Below are 18,662 nucleotides of genomic sequence, written 5' to 3' on the forward strand. Positions count from 1 at the left end.
ACTCTTTTACTGTTTTTAGCTATAAGGAAGAGAATAATGTATTATTTAGTGTTATTTTAAACATAGTGTCATTTCAAGTAGTAAATAACATTTCACAAGACATTTGAAAATAAGCTTTGAAGTTGAGTCAAAATTCTATGCTAAACATGTGATCCATAGATACATTGATGACTGCTGGCATTTCTGTGGAAATGAAGAATTATTTTATTTGTTTGCAATTACTTGGGTTTCTGTTGCTTTATTTTTAAGAAAAAAAAGCTAAACTGTCTGGAAATCCTTTATGACATACAGACATTTTAATTATTTCAAACACGTCTTCCCCCTGAAGCAGGTAGCAAAAAATAAAGCATCCTTCAGGCTCATATTTTTAACCATATAACAAGAAAATTATTACAATTTCTGTTCTGAGGAGTAACCTTCATACTTAGTATTTATAAATATTGAAATGTGTGTTAATTTGAGGAAAACATAACAGATATCCATGAAGGCTTATATGTCATGGTAGGTAGTTACTATTCAATACTACAAAAATGTCTCTTGCCCTGAAAACCAGAACACAAGGCTCACCAGACAGATAACTGAGCGGAGTATGGAAAATGTTTACTTCTTTTTTTCTTGAACTATGTAGGACTTAACTTATTGTGCATTGGTAACAGATTGTAGAACATAAGCTGAAAGATAAAATTCTTGACCTTAATGTCTCATCTTAAAAAGAAGCATTGATTGACATTCTATACTTGCATTACTTAAAAATAATGGGGGAGCGCAGTATATATTGACAAAGATTGGCTTTGTGGTGATCATTGTTGAAGGTGGGGTGGGCTATGTGAAGGTTCACTACATATACTCCCTACTGTTGTATAAGTTTGAAATTGTGCATAACACATTTATTTGCAACACAAAGCATAGAAATATCTACTATAATACTATGGTGAGAGCAAAATTTGGGGGGAACGTACACCTGCATTTTCGAAGAATATATACATTTTGGAGACCGAATTCAAAATGAAAAACCGGGCTGCTGTCCCGCACGGAGCCTCTGGGCGCCGCTGTCGGCCAGTGCAGAGCAAGCGCTGACGCCGGGGATCCCTCAGCCTCCAGCCTAGGGATTCCCTGCGCAGCCAACAACAGAAAGAAGAAAACCAGCACACACACAGAAGCTTCCAGCTGGGCAGACCTCGCCCAGCACACCAGATTCCCAGCTCCGAGACCCGGGACTCCTCCTGTCCTGGGCCGAATGCTCTTTTAGCGCGGTAGAGTGCACTTTCTCCAGCTGGAAAAGCGGGGACCCAGCGAGAACCCAAGCGAACGATGGGAGGGAGCTGCGCGCAGAGGCGCCGGGCCGGCCCGCGGCAGGTACTATTTCCCTTGCTGCTGCCTTTGTTCTACCCCGCGCTGTGTGAGCCGATCCGCTACTCGATTCCGGAGGAGCTGGCCAAGGGCTCGGTGGTGGGGAACCTCGCTAAGGATCTAGGGCTCAGTGTCCTGGATGTGTCGGCTCGCAAGCTGCGAGTTAGCGCGGAGAAGCTGCACTTCAGCGTAGACGCAGAGAGCGGGGACTTACTTGTGAAGGACCGAATAGACCGTGAGCAAATATGCAAAGAGAGAAGAAGATGTGAGTTGCAATTGGAAGCTGTGGTGGAAAATCCTTTAAATGTTTTTCATATCATTGTGGTGATTGAGGATGTTAATGACCACGCCCCTCAATTTGATAAAAAGGAAATACATTTAGAAATTTTCGAATCTGCATCCGCTGGTGCACGAATATCGCTTGACCCTGCCACGGATCCCGATATAAACATAAACTCAATTAAAGATTATAAGATAAACTCTAATCCTTATTTTTCATTAATGGTTAGAGTTAATTCCGACGGTGGCAAATACCCAGAGTTATCTCTGGAGAAACTCCTAGACCGGGAAGAACAGAGATCTCATAGCTTGATATTGACTGCCTTGGACGGAGGTGACCCACCAAGAAGTGCCACCGCTCACATACAAATTTCTGTCAAGGACACCAATGATAACCCCCCGGTTTTCAGCAGAGACGAATATAGAATTAGTGTTAGTGAAAATCTGCCCCCTGGGTCCCCTGTGTTGCAAGTGACAGCCACTGACCAGGATGAGGGGGTCAATGCCGAGATAAACTACTACTTCCGAAGCACTGCCCAGAGCACAAAACATATGTTCTTATTGGATGAGAAAACAGGTATGATTAAAAATAACCAGTCATTTGATTTTGAAGATGTAGAAAGGTACACCATGGAAGTGGAAGCGAAGGACGGAGGTGGTCTCTCTGCCCAGTGTAAAGTAATCATAGAAATCCTGGATGAAAACGACAACAACCCAGAAATAATCATAACTTCTCTCTCTGATCAGATTTTGGAGAATTCTCCTCCAGGAATGGTTGTTGCCCTCTTCAAAACACGGGACCTGGATTTCGGAGGAAATGGAGAAGTCAGGTGTAATATAGAAACAGACATTCCATTCAAGATTTATTCTTCTTCCAATAACTACTACAAGCTGGTGACAGATGGAGCCCTGGACCGAGAGCAGACACCAGAATACAATGTAACCATCGTAGCCACTGACAGGGGCAAGCCGCCCCTTTCTTCCAGTAGAAGCATCACCTTGTATGTCACTGACATCAACGACAACGCCCCAGTTTTCGACCAGACGTCCTACGTGGTTCATGTGGCCGAGAACAACCCGCCAGGAGCCTCCATTGCGCAAGTGAGCGCCTCTGACCCGGATTTGGGGCTCAACGGCCACATCTCCTACTCTATCGTGGCAAGTGACCTAGAACCCCTGGCGCTGTCGTCATATGTGTCCGTGAGCGCGCAGAGCGGGATGGTCTTCGCGCAGCGCGCCTTTGATCACGAGCAACTGCGCGCCTTCGAGCTCACGCTGCAAGCCCGCGACCATGGCTCGCCCGCGCTCAGCGCCAACGTGAGCCTGCGCGTGTTGGTGGGAGACCGCAATGACAACGCACCGCGCGTGCTGTACCCAGCTCTGGGTCCCGACGGCTCCGCGCTCTTCGACATGGTGCCTCGCTCTGCAGAGCCCGGCTACCTAGTGACTAAGGTGGTAGCGGTGGACGCCGACTCAGGACACAACGCCTGGCTATCCTACCACGTGCTGCAGGCCAGCGAGCCCGGGCTCTTCAGCCTGGGGCTGCGCACTGGTGAGGTGCGCATGGCTCGAGCCTTAGGCGACAGGGACGCAGCCCGCCAGCGCCTGCTGGTCACTGTGCGTGATGGTGGACAGCCGCCACTCTCTGCCACCGCCACCCTGCATCTGGTCTTCGCAGACAACTTGCAAGAGATACTGCCAGACCTCAGAGAGTACGATCGCCCTGTACTCTCTGACCCCCAGGCTGAGCTACAGTTTTACCTGGTGGTGGCCTTGGCCTTAATCTCAGTGCTCTTCCTCCTTGCGGTGATTCTGGCCATTGCCTTGCGCCTGCGACGCTCTCTCAGCCCTACTACTTGGGACTGCTTCCATCCTGGTCTCTGTGTCAAGTCTGGACCTGTAGTTCCCCCCAACTACAGTGAGGGGACTTTGCCTTATTCTTATAATCTGTGCATTGCACATACGGGTACAAAAGAGTTTAATTTCCTAAAATGTAGTGCACCCATACATTCCAATGAAGACATGGTTTGCAGTGTTTCTCCTGGAGCCTTAATTCCACCTCATGGTGGGGAGGATTTGACTTCACATTCTGAGACTCTAACTTCGGTGAGTTTCTCTTTTTTGTGTGTGATTTATCTAATAGTCTACTAGTTTCTCATATTTTAGGCATACTACTTTATTTTCATATCTAGAATTATATATTTAAAACTCATAGCTTTTTATCATCTTTTCTCAATGTTTTGTCAATTGTAGAATGTCACCTGATTGAAGATATTTAGTCTTTGTCTTTTTTTTTTTTGAGATGGAGTCTCTCACTGTTGCCCAGGCTGGAGTGCAGGGGTGCGATCTCAGCTCACTGCAACCTCTGCCTTCTGGGTTCAAGCGATTCTCCTGCCTCAGCCTCCCAAGTAGCTGGGATTACTGGCGCCCCTCACCATGGCTAAATTTTTTGTATTTTTAGTAGAGATGGGGTTTCACTATGTCGACCAGGCTGGTCTCAAACTCCTGACCTCATGATCCTCCCAACTTGGCCTCTCAAAGTGCTGGGATTACAGGTGTGAGCCACCATATTTTGTCAAGTTCTGACTATCGAACAGAAGCAGTGGTCTTGGCACCTAAGAAAACAAACAAGTAACCTATCTATTCAAATTTGCCAAGACTTAGTGAATTTACCATATCTTATTTATATATTTTTAAAGCTTAAAAATATTCAGAAGGCAGGCCCAGTGGCTCACACCTATAATCACAGCACTTTTGGAGGCTGAAGCAGAAAGTATCACTTGAACCCAAGAATTGAGACCAGCCTGGGCAATATAGGGAGACCCCCCATCTCTACTAAAACAAAAATAAAACAAAACCATTAGCAGAGTGTGGTAACATTCCCCTGTGGTCCCAGCTACTTGAGAGGCTGAGCTGGGTGGATTGCTTGGTCCTAGGAGGTCAAGGTTGCAGTGAGCCCTGATCTTGCCACTGCACTCCAGCCTGGGTGACAGAGTGTGACCCTGTCTCTAAAATAAATAAATAAATATGCAGGCAGGGCCAAGTGTGCTGTAATCCCAGCACTTTGGGAGGTGGAGGTGGAGAATCTCTTGAGCCCAGGAATTTGAGACCAGCCTGGGCAACATAGGGAGACCCCATTGCTTCCGAAAATTTAAAAATTAGCAGGGTGTGGTGGCACATTTCTGTGGTCTCAGCTACTCTGGAGGCTGCAGTGGGAGAATTGCTTGAGCCCAGGAAGTCTAGGCTGCAGTGAGCTATGATTGTGCCACTGCACTCCAGCCTGGGTGACAAAGCGGGACCCTGTCTCAAAAAAAAAAAAAAAAAGACATTTCTAAGAAATGAAATGAAATACTATTGCTGTTGCACTCAGTCTCTGTCTCTGATTCGCTGATAGAAGATTTTTGAAGAAAAAAGATAAAATCTTTGAAGAGTTCTATACTTGGAAGGCATAGTGATATAAACACTTCTGAACATCCTGTTCTCTGTGTGAAAGAAGTAAACTTCTATACCCTTTGCATTTGAGGGAATAATTGCTACTGGGTTGATGGGCACACACAGTTGAAGATATGTGAACCACTGGACTTTGGCCTCTCATACAAACTGCCTAAGAGAAGAGATTATTTATACTGGTATTAATGCTCTGATGAAAACAGGTCATTTGACATAAACACTTACTTGTTGAAAACCTATATCACTACATCTAACTTTGTTTTCTAAAACTTTCAGTACTTCAAATTCTACATATTTCTTTTCTCATTACAATGCAGACATTTTAATTTGCAACTGTAATATATGTTCATTTTAGTTTGTGATTGCCTGCTTAATCATTTAAATAGGTCCACTTAACTTATATCCCTATAAGATAAAGTACGTTTTACACAAAAAGGTTCATTAAGGCTCAGTAAAACTATTCTAGAAGAGTACTTTAAAAACCTCTTACATAATCCTAAGCTAAATAAATTTAATGAATTAAGTAGTTAAAATTATAAAGCTTCAGAGTGAACTATGTCATGAAGAGTTTATTTAATATAGTCTTGTATGAATGTATGCTAAATAAAATTGGACTATTTAAATCACAATTTTAAATTATAACACTTTTCTGAATATACCTAGACACTCATATGACCTAAAATAAGTATTATTTACCTTTTATTACAGTATGTACATTTCTGTTGGGAAAACGTGTTGCAAATATATATTTAACCAAACATTATTGTGAAATATTTACAATATTTTCACTCCACTTTGTCACACCTCCAGTAAGAAACCTACATATAGTAAATTATTTAAAGATAGGAGTGGGGAAACCAAAGAATCTATGTAAAATATAATAATCCGACAGAATGGAGTTTACTTTCCAGTCCATGTATAACTTGGGTGCAGTAACTTCTTAGGGCTCTGAGCGCCGCTGTTCACCTACTAGGAGAGAAAACGCAGCCAGAGCTCAATCCGGATTCTCAGGGCTCCAACTACACAAAGCCCCACAAACCGGCTGCTGGGCTGCAGGGAAGCTCACTCCAGAATTTAAAGTGCTCAGGCTACAGAGACACCCTGAAGCCATAGAAAGACAAAGGAACCGGTTTAAACACACAACGTGTCCAGTGAGGACTTTGCAGAATTCTGTAACCAGACTACAATGGCCGCTCAAAGGAATCGCTCAAAGGAATCAAAGGATTGCAGTGAGCTGGTCTTGCTCTGCCTCTTCCTCGGGATTCCATGGGAGGCTGGAGCCCGGCAGATCTCCTACTCAATTCCTGAGGAATTAGAGAAAGGCTCTTTCGTGGGCAACATCTCCAAAGACTTGGGGCTGGCGCCCGGAGAGCTGGCGGAGCGCGGAGTCCGCATAGTCTCCAGAGGTAGGAGGCAGCTTTTCTCTCTGGACCCGCGCAGCGGCAGCTTGGTCACCGCGGACAGGATAGACCGGGAGGAGCTCTGCGCTCAGAGCGCGCGGTGCCTGGTGAGTTTTAATATCCTTGTGGAAGAAAGGGTGAAACTTTTTGGGATAGAAATAGAAGTAACTGATATAAATGACAATGCTCCAAAATTCCAAGCAGAAAATCTAGACGTAAAAATTAATGAAAATGTCGCCACGGGAATGCGTTTTCCTCTCCCGGAAGCTATTGATCCGGATGTGGGCGTGAACTCCCTGCAGAGCTATCAGCTCAGCCCCAATAGGCACTTCTCCCTAAGAGTTCAGAGCCGTGCCAATGGCGTCAAGTACCCGGAGCTGGTACTGGAGCATGCCCTAGATCGCGAGGAAGAGGCCATTCACCACCTGGTCCTCACCGCCTCCGACGGGGGTGACCCTCTCCGATCTGGCACTGTTCTCGTCAGCGTGACTGTCTTCGATACAAATGACAACGCGCCGGTCTTCACCTTACCAGAATACCGAGTGAGTGTTCCTGAGAATTTGCCTGTGGGCACTCAGCTGCTGACAGTCACAGCCACCGACAGGGACGAAGGTGCCAATGGAGAAGTGACATATTCATTCCGAAAATTACCTGATACGCAATTGTTGAAGTTCCAACTAAACAAATATACTGGAGAAATAAAAATATCAGAAAATCTAGATTATGAAGAAACTGGTTTCTATGAAATAGAAATACAAGCAGAAGATGGAGGAGCATATCTTGCAACTGCAAAAGTGCTGATTACAGTAGAAGATGTAAATGACAACAGTCCAGAGGTAGCCATCACGTCTCTATTTAGTCCAGTGACTGAAGATTCACCTCTGGGAACAGTCGTAGCCCTTTTAAATGTGCATGATTTAGACTCTGAGCAGAATGGACGGGTAACCTGTTCCATTTTGGCGTATCTACCATTTAAATTAGAAAAGTCCATTGATAGTTATTACAGATTGGTGACACACAGAGCCCTTGACAGGGAACAGGTATCCTCTTACAATATCACAGTAACAGCCACAGATGGGGGAAGTCCACCTCTATCAACGGAAATTCACTTTATGCTACAAGTGGCAGATATCAATGACAACCCACCTACCTTCTCTCATGTATCCTACTTTACCTATATCCCAGAGAACAACGCCAGGGGTGCCTCCATCTTCTCAGTGACAGCGCTGGACCCGGACAGCAAAGAGAATGCCCGGATTATTTACTCCCTGGCTGAAGACACCATCCAGGGGGCACCTCTGTCCTCATACATATCCATCAACTCAGACACTGGCGTCCTGTATGCACTCAGATCCTTTGACTATGAGCAATTCCATGAGCTACAGATGCAGGTGACAGCCAGCGACAGCGGGGATCCTCCACTCAGCAGCAATGTGTCGTTGAGCCTGTTTGTGCTGGACCAGAACGACAATGCGCCCGAGATCCTGTACCCCGCCCTCCCCACAGACGGTTCCACTGGCGTGGAGCTGGCGCCCCGCTCCGCAGAGCCCGGCTACCTGGTGACCAAGGTGGTGGCGGTGGACAGAGACTCGGGCCAGAACGCCTGGCTGTCCTACCGCCTGCTCAAGGCCAGCGAGCCGGGACTCTTCGCGGTGGGGCTGCACACGGGCGAGGTGCGCACGGCGCGGGCCCTGCTGGACAGAGACGCGCTCAAGCAAAGCCTCGTGGTGGCCGTCCAGGACCACGGCCAGCCCCCTCTCTCGGCCACCGTCACGCTCACGGTGGCCGTGGCCGACAGCATCCCCGAAGTCCTGGCGGACCTCAGCAGCCTCGAGTCTCTGGCTAACTCTGGAACCTCAGACCTCACTCTGTACCTGGTGGTAGCGGTGGCTGCGGTCTCCTGCGTCTTCCTGGCCTTCGTCATCGTGCTGCTGGCGCTCAGGCTGCGGCGCTGGCACAAGTCACGCCTGCTGCAGGCTTCAGGAGGCGGCTTGACAGGCGTGCCCGGCTCGCACTTTGTGGGCGTGGACGGGGTGCGGGCTTTCCTGCAGACCTATTCCCACGAGGTCTCCCTCACCGCGGACTCGCGGAAGAGTCACCTGATCTTCCCCCAGCCCAACTACGCTGACACGCTCATCAGCCGGGAGAGCTGTGAGAAAAAGGATCCTTTGTCTTTGTTAAATGATTCGAAGTTTCCTTTAGAGGATACCCCATTGGTTCCAGTGAGTTTTACTTTTATTTTTACTCTTTTTCTGTTGTTAAAAAAGATTGGTTTTACTTTTAAGTTTGCAGCATGATAGTGGAAAGTGCAAATGCTAAAACACTGATGAGTAGAATTTGATGTTTATTAAGGGTTTTTTTTTAACTTTCTGGTAAAATTCACCTAGTCTCAATCAAGGCCTGTATGTCATCAGGCTTTGTTATGATTAGCTTTGCAGAACCTTGTAGTTTATAGTGTTGTTGAGTACAATATTGACAATTCTTAAGACAGACTTCCATACAGAAGTGTCTGTCGATTTATATTTCCTCCTGGGTGGTCACACATTGAAACTCCAGCCCCTTAAGCATCCCTCTTGTTCTGAAGGCAGTCTGGTAAGAATAGGTAAGTATCAGAAAGAAATGGTCTCTGGAAACACAACCCAAATCCAAGATTACTCAACGCAGCTCTTCCCAAGGAGAAGAGCAATAGGCCTTTTCCAAACTACCTTTTATATGTTTTTAAATTTATACTTTGTGGCGATAGTTGCAGTTGAATATACTGTTTTTCATTAATATTGAATTAACTTATTTATAACAATGTATACTTAGATTTTTCCTGCCCTATTTATACCTGATAACACTGAAGCATCCTTTTTGCATACAATTCTCTAATTTCCCACTACTATGTGGAAGATACAGCATTTTAATGTAACTTGTGTTGCTCAATAGGGATCCTGAAGAGGCTATAGAGGGTGAAATTAGAACATTTGGGGTTCTGCTTTTGTCTTTTTTGTTAAATGTTCTAATCACTAAGGCTGAAAGTAAATATGGATTGGGAAGACAGATAAATTTGTACATGTTCCCAAGAACAGGAGCAACAGATATATGACAAAGCTATTTCAGTGGCTGTTTAATGTATAGGGAGGCAAACACCTGAAACTCTGAAAATTCTGAAATTGAGAGGCAAAATAAACTTAGAGTCAAGAAAGAAATGCCATTTCTGCAGATCAGAATATAAGCACCAAAAATAAAAAAGAAAATAATATATGCAAATAAGTAAGGGAAATTACCTAAACAAAGGATCAGTGGAGATACTGATGAGTTCATTTAGTTCAATGAAAATAGTGATGTATTAGGTTGATCTCTTAATTTCATTACTAATATTCTACTAAATGTGGTAGCATAAGGTCAAAAAGCATTCCAAAGTTTCTCAAGACCCTTTGAAGACCATGACTTTTTTCAGGCCAGTCAACATTTGTTCAATGATAGGTCTGTGGAAGGAAAGCACACTCTTTAGGATCATAGTTATTAACTATTAAACCTTTGAAACTATTATTTCATATTTGTGTTCATAAGAGTCAAAATTGTGCATTCATCTCAAATGAAAAATACAGATTTTTTTAAAAAAAACTACTCTTTTGACATTGTAGCTATTGTAAGAAAATATTTTTAAATATGGTTATTTAAAAGCAATACAGGACACCCTGGATGATGGTAATGACTAGAGCAATGGTTACATTCCAGTACTTAAATATGAAATTAGGAATTATTACTTTCTAGGTGAATATAGGTTAGAATTGAAGACAAAAAAAAATGTTGCTTATCTTCAGTACTTCCAGCTTCATAGATAATTACTCTTAAAAGGAACAAGAATGACTGCCTCTGGATGGAGGAAGTGGAGAGCAATGGGCCATAGGGTAGGAGATCTATAAACCTTCATGCTATATTCTTTTGTGCCTCTTTAAATTTTGAAGAAAAAATATTCATTTATTCAAGATATATGTAAATTTTAGTACATAAAAAGATGAGCTAGTTATGACCACGTGGAAATATATTTCCTGATGTAAAGGAATCACTGAGGAATAAGATTCAAATATTTTGGTTGTCAACTCAAAAAATTCCTTGAAAGAGATAAAGTCAAGCTGCAGTCCCACACGGAGCCTCTGGGCGCCGCTGTCGGCCAGTGCAGAGCAAGCGCTGACGCCGGGGATCCCTCAGCCTCTAGCCTAGGATTCCCTGCGCAGCCAACAACAGAAAGAAGAAAACCAGCACACACGCAGAGGCTCCCGGCTGGGCAGACCTCGCCCAGCACACCAGATTCCCAGCTCCGAGACCCGGGACTCCTCCTGTCCTGGGCCGAATGCTCTTTTAGCGCGGTAGAGTGCACTTTCTCCAGCTGGAAAAGCGGGGACCCAGCGAGAACCCAAGCGAACGATGGGAGGGAGCTGCGCGCAGAGGCGCCGGGCCGGCCCGCGGCAGGTACTATTTCCCTTGCTGCTGCCTTTGTTCTACCCCGCGCTGTGTGAGCCGATCCGCTACTCGATTCCGGAGGAGCTGGCCAAGGGCTCGGTGGTGGGGAACCTCGCTAAGGATCTAGGGCTCAGTGTCCTGGATGTGTCGGCTCGCAAGCTGCGAGTTAGCGCGGAGAAGCTGCACTTCAGCGTAGACGCGGAGAGCGGGGACTTACTTGTGAAGGACCGAATAGACCGTGAGCAAATATGCAAAGAGAGAAGAAGATGTGAGTTGCAATTGGAAGCTGTGGTGGAAAATCCTTTAAATATTTTTCATATCATTGTGGTGATTGAGGATATTAATGACCACGCCCCTCAATTCCAGAAAGATGAAATAAACTTAGAAATCAGTGAATCTGTCAGCCCGGGGATGGGAACAATTCTTGAGTCTGCAGAAGATCCTGATATTAGTATGAATTCGCTGAGCAAATACCAACTAAGTCCTAACGAGCATTTCTCATTGGTGGAGAAAGACAATCCTGATGGTGGCAAATATCCAGAATTAGTATTGCAGAAGACTCTGGACCGAGAAACGCAGAGCGCTCACCACTTGGTACTGACTGCCTTAGATGGTGGGGACCCTCCCCGAAGCGGTACTGCTCAGATAAGAATCCTGGTAATAGATGCCAATGACAACCCCCCAGTGTTCAGCCAGGACGTGTACAGGGTCAGCCTACGGGAAGACGTGCCTCCAGGCACCTCCATCCTGAGAGTGAAGGCCACTGACCAGGACGAGGGCATCAACTCGGAGATCACTTACTCCTTCCTTGGTGTGGCTGACAAAGCGCAGCACGTGTTCTCTCTGGATTACGCTACAGGAAACATTCTAACTCAGCAGCCTTTGGATTTTGAAGAAGTGGAAAGATATACGATGAACATAGAGGCAAAAGACCAAGGATCTCTCTCAACACGTTGTAAAGTAATTATAGAAGTTCTAGACGAAAATGACAACAGCCCAGAAATAATCATCACGTCACTCCCTGATCAGATTATGGAGGATTCCCCTCCAGGAGTGGTTGTTGCCCTCTTCAAAACACGGGACCGAGACTCAGGGGAAAATGGGGAAGTCAGGTGTAGTTTAAGTAGAGGTGTTCCATTTAAGATTCATTCTTCTTCTAATAATTACTACAAACTAGTAACAGATGGGGCCCTGGATCGGGAGCAGACCCCAGAGTACAACGTCACCATCGCAGCCACCGACAGGGGCAAGCCTCCGCTCTCCTCCAGCAAAACCATAACCCTGCACATCACTGACGTCAACGACAACGCGCCCGTTTTCGGACAGTCCGCCTACCTGGTCCATGTGCCAGAAAACAACCAGCCAGGTGCCTCCATAGCGCAAGTCAGTGCCTCTGACCCAGACTTCGGGCCCAATGGCCGTGTCTCCTACTCTCTCGTTGCCAGCGACCTGGAGTCACGAACGCTGTCGTCCTACGTGTCCGTGAGCGCGCAGAACGGGGTGGTGTTCGCGCAGCGCGCCTTTGACCACGAGCAGCTGCGCGCCTTCGAGCTCACGCTGCAGGCCTGCGACCAGGGCTCGCCCGCGCTCAGCGCCAATGTGAGCCTGCGCGTGTTGGTGGGCGACCGTAACGACAACGCACCGCGGGTGCTGTACCCTGCGCTGGGTCCCGACGGCTCCGCGGTCTTCGACACAGTGCCGCGGGCCGCACAGCCAGGCTACCTGGTGACCAAGGTGGTGGCCGTGGACGCCGACTCGGGGCACAATGCCTGGCTGTCCTACCACGTGGTGCATGCCAGTGAGCCCGGGCTCTTCAGCCTGGGGCTGCGAACTGGCGAGGTGCGCATGGCGCGTGCTTTGGGTGACAAGGACTCGGTCCGCCAGCGCCTGCTAGTCGCTGTAAGAGATGGAGGACAGCCACCTCTTTCAGCCACTGCCATGCTGCACCTGGTGTTCGCAGATAGCTTGCAAGAGGTACTGCCGGATTTCAGCGACCGTCCCACACCCTCTGACTCCCAGGCTGAGATGCAGTTTTACCTGGTGGTGGCCTTGGCCTTGATTTCCGTGCTCTTTCTACTCGCGGTGATTCTAGCTATCGCTCTACGCCTAAGACAGTCTTTCAGCCCTACTGCAGGGGGCTGCTTTGAGTCAGTTCTCTGCTCCAAGTCCGGACCTGTGGGTCCCCCCAGCTACAATGAGGGAACGTTGCCCTATGCCTATAATTTTTGTGTGCCTGGGGATCAAATGAATCCTGAATTTAATTTCGTCACATCTGTTGATCATTGTCCAGCCACACAAGATAACTTCAACAAAGATAGCTCTTCCATGCTACTGGCTAGCATTTTAACTCCTAGCTTGGAAGCAAATAAGATTCTTAAACAGGTAAGTATTTAAAAATGTGTTTAATCCTTTTTATATTACAATATGCCAATATATTCCAATATAGTGATATTATTTTAAGATTCTAGATAACCTCTTCATAGAGTTCCCAAAATATAGGTCAAATTTATGGCTATCATTGTTAAAACAAAAGTTTAAATTAAATGCCTCAATCTTCCTACTATTCAAAGACATTTTAAGGCCATCTACATGGGTAATCTCTGGTGACATTTTTTATGAAATAAAATACCTTTTGGTTAAAAATATAAAATACAGGTATATTTTCACGGCATGGTATTTTAATTGAAACCCTGATGCTATTCAATTTTTCTCAAGTGTTTCATTTACTCAATAAAGGAACACTTGTAAGAATTATAGTTAGGCATCCTACCTGATGATTTTATCGGGACCATGTTATTTCCACTTCCAGAAATGTTCTTTTCAGTCGGTTAAAATCAATTGGAACCAATTATAACCTACAAGTTTTCAGCTCCAGTAATATTTTGAAAACTTTCTTAAAATTAAGCAAGTCCTTTTAATAATTACTCCTTTCGTGGGTGTTCTTGGTAAAGTTTTAACATCACATAATATAAGCATTGTGTATAATCGTTTTTAAGCTCTACAAATACGTGAGATTCACGAAGAGGTGAGCATAATCATTTCTTCTGGAATTTCTTAGTCGTTGCAATAATAAGAATGGGCTCTAGGCGCCGCTGTTCACCAATCAGGGAATGGGAAGCTGCGCGCTATTGAGTCCCTCCCTCCCCCGCCTCTACCACACAAAGCAGAATGAGATGGATACTTACTGGAGACTTAGAAGTATTTTCCTGCGCTTTCTGATATATTTTGGATGCAGTCGGCCTAGGACTTCATAGATACATAAACCGATTCACAACCAACCAGCTCGAGAAATCGCGGAATATCGGCTTAGAGCCTGCCATGGCGAATCGGCTACAGCGCCTGGACCGCAGTGGGCTGGTGCTGCTGTGCATTTTCCTGGGGACGCTGCGGGGGTTCCGGGCCGGGCAGATCCGATATTCGGTGCCCGAAGAAACCGAAAAAGGCTACTTCGTGGGCAATATCTCCAAGGACCTGGGGCTGGAGCCCCGGGAGCTGGCGAAGCGCGGAGTCCGCATCGTCTCCAGAGGGAAGACACAGCTTTTCGCTGTGAATCTGCGAAGCGGCAGCTTGATCACGGCAGGCAGGATAGACCGGGAGGAGCTCTGTGAGACGGTGTCCTCCTGTTTTTTAAATATGGAACTTCTCGTGGAAGACACCTTGAAGATTTACGGAGTGGAAGTGGAAATAATCGACATTAATGATAACGCCCCCAGCTTCCAGGAAGACGAAGTGGAGATAAAAGTCAGTGAGCACGCAATTCCTGGGGCGCGATTTGCTCTTCCTAATGCTAGGGATCCAGATGTGGGCGTGAACTCCCTCCAGAACTACCAGCTCAGCCCTAATAGTTACTTTTCCTTGCAACTACGGGGCAGAATGGATGGGGCCAAGAATCCAGAGCTATTACTGGAGGGAAGCCTGGACCGAGAGAAAGAGGTTGCTCACCTGCTCCTCCTCACAGCTTTAGATGGAGGCGATCCCATCCGAAAGGGCTCAGTTCCTATTCGTGTGGTGGTCCTCGATGTAAATGACCACATCCCAGTGTTTACACAGTCCGTATATCGCGTGAGCGTTCCAGAAAACATCAGCTCTGGAACTCGGGTGCTGGTGGTTAATGCAACGGATCCAGACGAGGGAATCAACGGGGAAGTAATGTATTCATTTCGGAACATGGAAAGCAAGGCTTCTGAAATATTCCAATTGGATTCACAAACTGGAGAAGTTCTAGTACGGGGGTCTCTGGATTTTGAAAAATATGGATTCTATGAGATGGAAATTCAAGGCCAAGATGGTGGAGGTCTCTTTACCACCGCAATGATGTTGATCACTGTTGTGGATGTGAATGATAACACTCCAGAAATAACTATCACCTCTTCTATTAATTCAATTCTGGAAAACTCTCCTCCAGGTACAGTCATTGCTCTTCTAAATGTGCAAGATCAAGATTCTGGAGAAAATGGTCAAGTCTCCTGTTTTATTCCTAACCACTTGCCTTTTAAATTAGAAAAGACTTATGGAAATTATTACAAATTGATAACAAGCAGAGTGCTGGACAGGGAGTTGGTCCAGAGCTACAATATAACGTTGACAGCCACAGACCAGGGAAGCCCGCCTCTGTCTTCAGAAACTCATATCTGGCTGAATGTGGTAGATGACAACGATAACCCTCCTGTTTTTCCTCACTCCTCTTACTTTGCCTATATTCCCGAAAACAACCCCAGGGGTGCCTCCATCTTCTCAGTGACTGCCCTCGACCCGGACAGCAAACAGAATGCCCTGGTCACTTACTCTCTGACGGATGACACTGTCCAGGGGGTGCCTCTATCCTCTTATGTCTCTATTAACTCCAACACTGGTGTTCTCTATGCCCTACAATCTTTCGACTATGAGCAGTTTCGAGACTTACAACTGAGAGTGATAGCACGTGACAGCGGGGACCCGCCCCTCAGCAGCAATGTGTCGCTGAGCCTGTTCGTGCTGGATCAGAACGACAATGCGCCTGAGATCCTGTACCCCGCCCTCCCCACAGACGGTTCCACTGGCGTGGAGCTGGCGCCCCGCTCTGCAGAACCTGGCTACCTGGTGACCAAAGTGGTTGCGGTGGACAAAGATTCAGGCCAGAACGCCTGGCTGTCCTACCGCCTGCTCAAGGCCAGCGAGCCGGGACTTTTCGCGGTAGGGGAGCACACGGGCGAGGTGCGCACGGTGCGGGCCCTGCTGGACAGAGACGCGCTCAAGCAGAGCCTCGTGGTGGCCGTCCAGGACCACGGCCAGCCCCCTCTCTCGGCCACCGTCACGCTCACCGTGGCTGTGGCCGACAGCATCCCCGAAGTCCTGGCGGACCTCGTCAGCCTCGAGTCTCTAGCTAACTCTGAAACCTCAGACCTCACGCTGTACTTGGTGGTGGCGGTGGCCGCAGTCTCCTGCATCTTCCTGGTATTTGTCATCGTGCTGCTGGCACTCAGGCTGTGGCGCTGGCATAAGTCACGCCTGCTACAGGCTTCTGAAGGCGGGCTGGCAGGTATGCCCACCTCACACTTCGTAGGCATGGACGGGGTGCAGGCTTTCCTGCAGACCTATTCCCACGAGGTCTCTCTCATTGCGGACTCGCAGAAGAGTCACCTGATTTTCCCCCAGCCCAACTATGGGGACACGCTCATCAGCGAGGAGAGCTGTGAGAAAAGCGAACCACTCTTGATAGCTGAAGACTCAGCTATCATTTTAGGCAAATGTGACCCGACAAGTAATCAGGTGAGATGTATTTCTCTGCCTCCTAATTGTTGGTGTCTTGGCACAAGTCTTTTAAGGAGATGTTTATTGAGCCTATTATGAAAATTGTTTGGGGGGGCGGCATATATTTAGTTCATTTATATTTAGAGCAATACATGTGAGTTTTACTTTGCCTTTCATGAGATTACCATAATCTTTCAGAACGTTTTTGTGAAAGTCATTTTTCAATCCTGGCATATTTTCTTTTGATTTCAAAGGGGCCATTCAACTATGCTGGCTTGGTTTGTAGTAAGTTGAATTTTAGTATTATTTTTCTATTATCAGTGTATGAGGCTATCAATTTACTATATATAGATACAAATTAATGATTCACAAACACTTTTTATTTCCATTTCAATTTTGCAGTGCCTTCACTGATTTGTAGTTATATTCCACCATTATTTGCTATTACTGCTAATGTTCAAATTTAGATCCTGTCAATTTAATAGCATGCTCCCTCTAGCTCTCTTTCTCATCTATCTATCTATACACATGCACACACACTTACACATGTAAGCTTTTCTCTGAGCAATTTTATTTTGATTCTTGTTGGCTGGTAATATGTTTAGATCCTGTTGACTATTTCAACTTTGTCTCATTTCTTCATCCTATCAACACAGACATATTTACTGGCTTTTAACTACTGGATTTCCTTGGGAGATAAAATTTAGATGACATTTTTTCTTAAGCTCTAGATATCTTTTCCATTACTATGGTGAAGTTACATTGACTGGTCTGAGGAAATAATTGAATTATTGAACTGGTATTATTTCCTTTTATTCTTTTACTTTGGTGTCTGCGTTTGTATGTATGGAAGGCTTTTTAATGTAGCAAATCCATATATAGAAATGACTTGATTTTGATTCAGTGCTTCTCAAAAAGCTATTTTCCAATATGCTAAAGATGTCTATAGATTTATTCAAATAGAATAGTTTGTGAATATATAAATAGATTGAAGGTATTTGGACTTTAATGAAACTTATTTAGCTAGTATCCTTCTGGCTATTTTTTGTTCCTTTTCAGTGTACTTGGGAGTCATAGATTCCTTCTTTCTTTCCTTTATAAGGTCTTTCTTATGGCAAATAGTACATTCAGTTCTTTTATTCAGACCAACTTGTTACTGAAGCTTGATAATTGCCTGACATACATGTTATCTGAAGCAATGTCTAGGAAAGTCAAATGAGGAATGGAGACTTATCTAGGGTTTTTGATCACAGGAATAATTTCCATCATCAGTTCACTTAACACTCTCGCATCACTTCTAGGTATTTGCCCCAAATTACTTGCTTATTTATGTTCCCTTTCAAGTTTATTTTTCTCATTTAGAAATTTACCTTATGTCATTAGTTGTAAACTGACTATCTAGGGCTTGCACAAAAAATAATTTCAACTGTAGGAAAGGCAAGTCTTCCAACAGATGCCTACATTCGTCTTGAAGTCAAGAAAAATGTTGGGGTATTTTAAGCATCTAGAGATAGGATTTATACTTGTGGAATTCCAAACTGAGAAAATGGATGTAAGGCATTGTACTTTGACTGGAACTAAATAAAAAGGATATGAGGTATTTGGCTGGGAAAAGGAGATTGTTCCATATTATAAAACCTCATCTAAACTAACTGGAAGCTTGCACCCAAGACCTTGGAGAACAAAAAGTAAGGGTTGGCTTTGAAATGTGATATTAAGATGGTTATGTTGATTTGGAGGTAGTGATAAAGTTCTGTTAAGGTATAACATATAGTCCCATTAAATAGAGGATAAAAATAAAACACCCTCACATTTCATGTTATTAAATTCCTAAGGCTACCTACTAGGCTATACCTTTATATTCTCTTTATGATTAAAGTGTAAAACACTTAATAATCCTTTTCAGAAACCTCTTTTATAAGTGATAAGAAAGGTTTGGCTATCTTTATTCTGAATATGCCCTATATAGCTTTCAGTGCTCCTCCAGTTTTCTCTGATAAAACT

General features: G+C 45.3%; 1 protein-coding gene and 1 long non-coding RNA gene across 28 annotated transcripts in view; one reads left to right on the top strand and one right to left on the bottom strand.

Annotated features, from left to right (window-relative positions):
• The window catches only part of LOC702071 (protocadherin gamma-C4), a 188,716-nt gene that overhangs the window by 76,249 nt on the left and 93,805 nt on the right, over positions 1-18,662 (top strand). Inside the window, exons 1-2 of one of the 27 annotated variants that reach the window (XM_028849802.2) lie at positions 732-3,735; positions 5,024-5,439. The exons of 19 other annotated variants lie outside the window; for them this stretch is intronic. In XM_028849802.2, coding sequence (XP_028705635.2) covers positions 1,312-3,735; positions 5,024-5,047 — 2,448 coding nt within the window. In that variant the 5' untranslated portion in view covers positions 732-1,311 and the 3' untranslated portion in view covers positions 5,048-5,439. Of the gene's footprint in view, positions 1-731; positions 3,736-4,610; positions 4,954-5,023; positions 5,440-6,075; positions 8,702-9,436; positions 13,311-14,084; positions 16,677-18,662 lie in introns of those variants that run through there. 7 more of the 27 variants (XM_077937229.1, XM_077937222.1, XM_077937205.1 and 4 more) reach the window with 7 other exon arrangements.
• On the bottom strand, positions 1,130-5,837 carry LOC144329551 (uncharacterized). The gene is made up of 2 exons (XR_013394909.1): positions 4,606-5,837; positions 1,130-3,944 (listed from the first exon to the last, which is right to left on the bottom strand). It is a non-coding gene; the product is annotated as an uncharacterized LOC144329551 (long non-coding RNA).

Source organism: Macaca mulatta, chromosome 6 (assembly GCF_049350105.2).
Source record: "Macaca mulatta isolate MMU2019108-1 chromosome 6, T2T-MMU8v2.0, whole genome shotgun sequence".
Taxonomy (NCBI): domain Eukaryota; kingdom Metazoa; phylum Chordata; class Mammalia; order Primates; family Cercopithecidae; genus Macaca; species Macaca mulatta.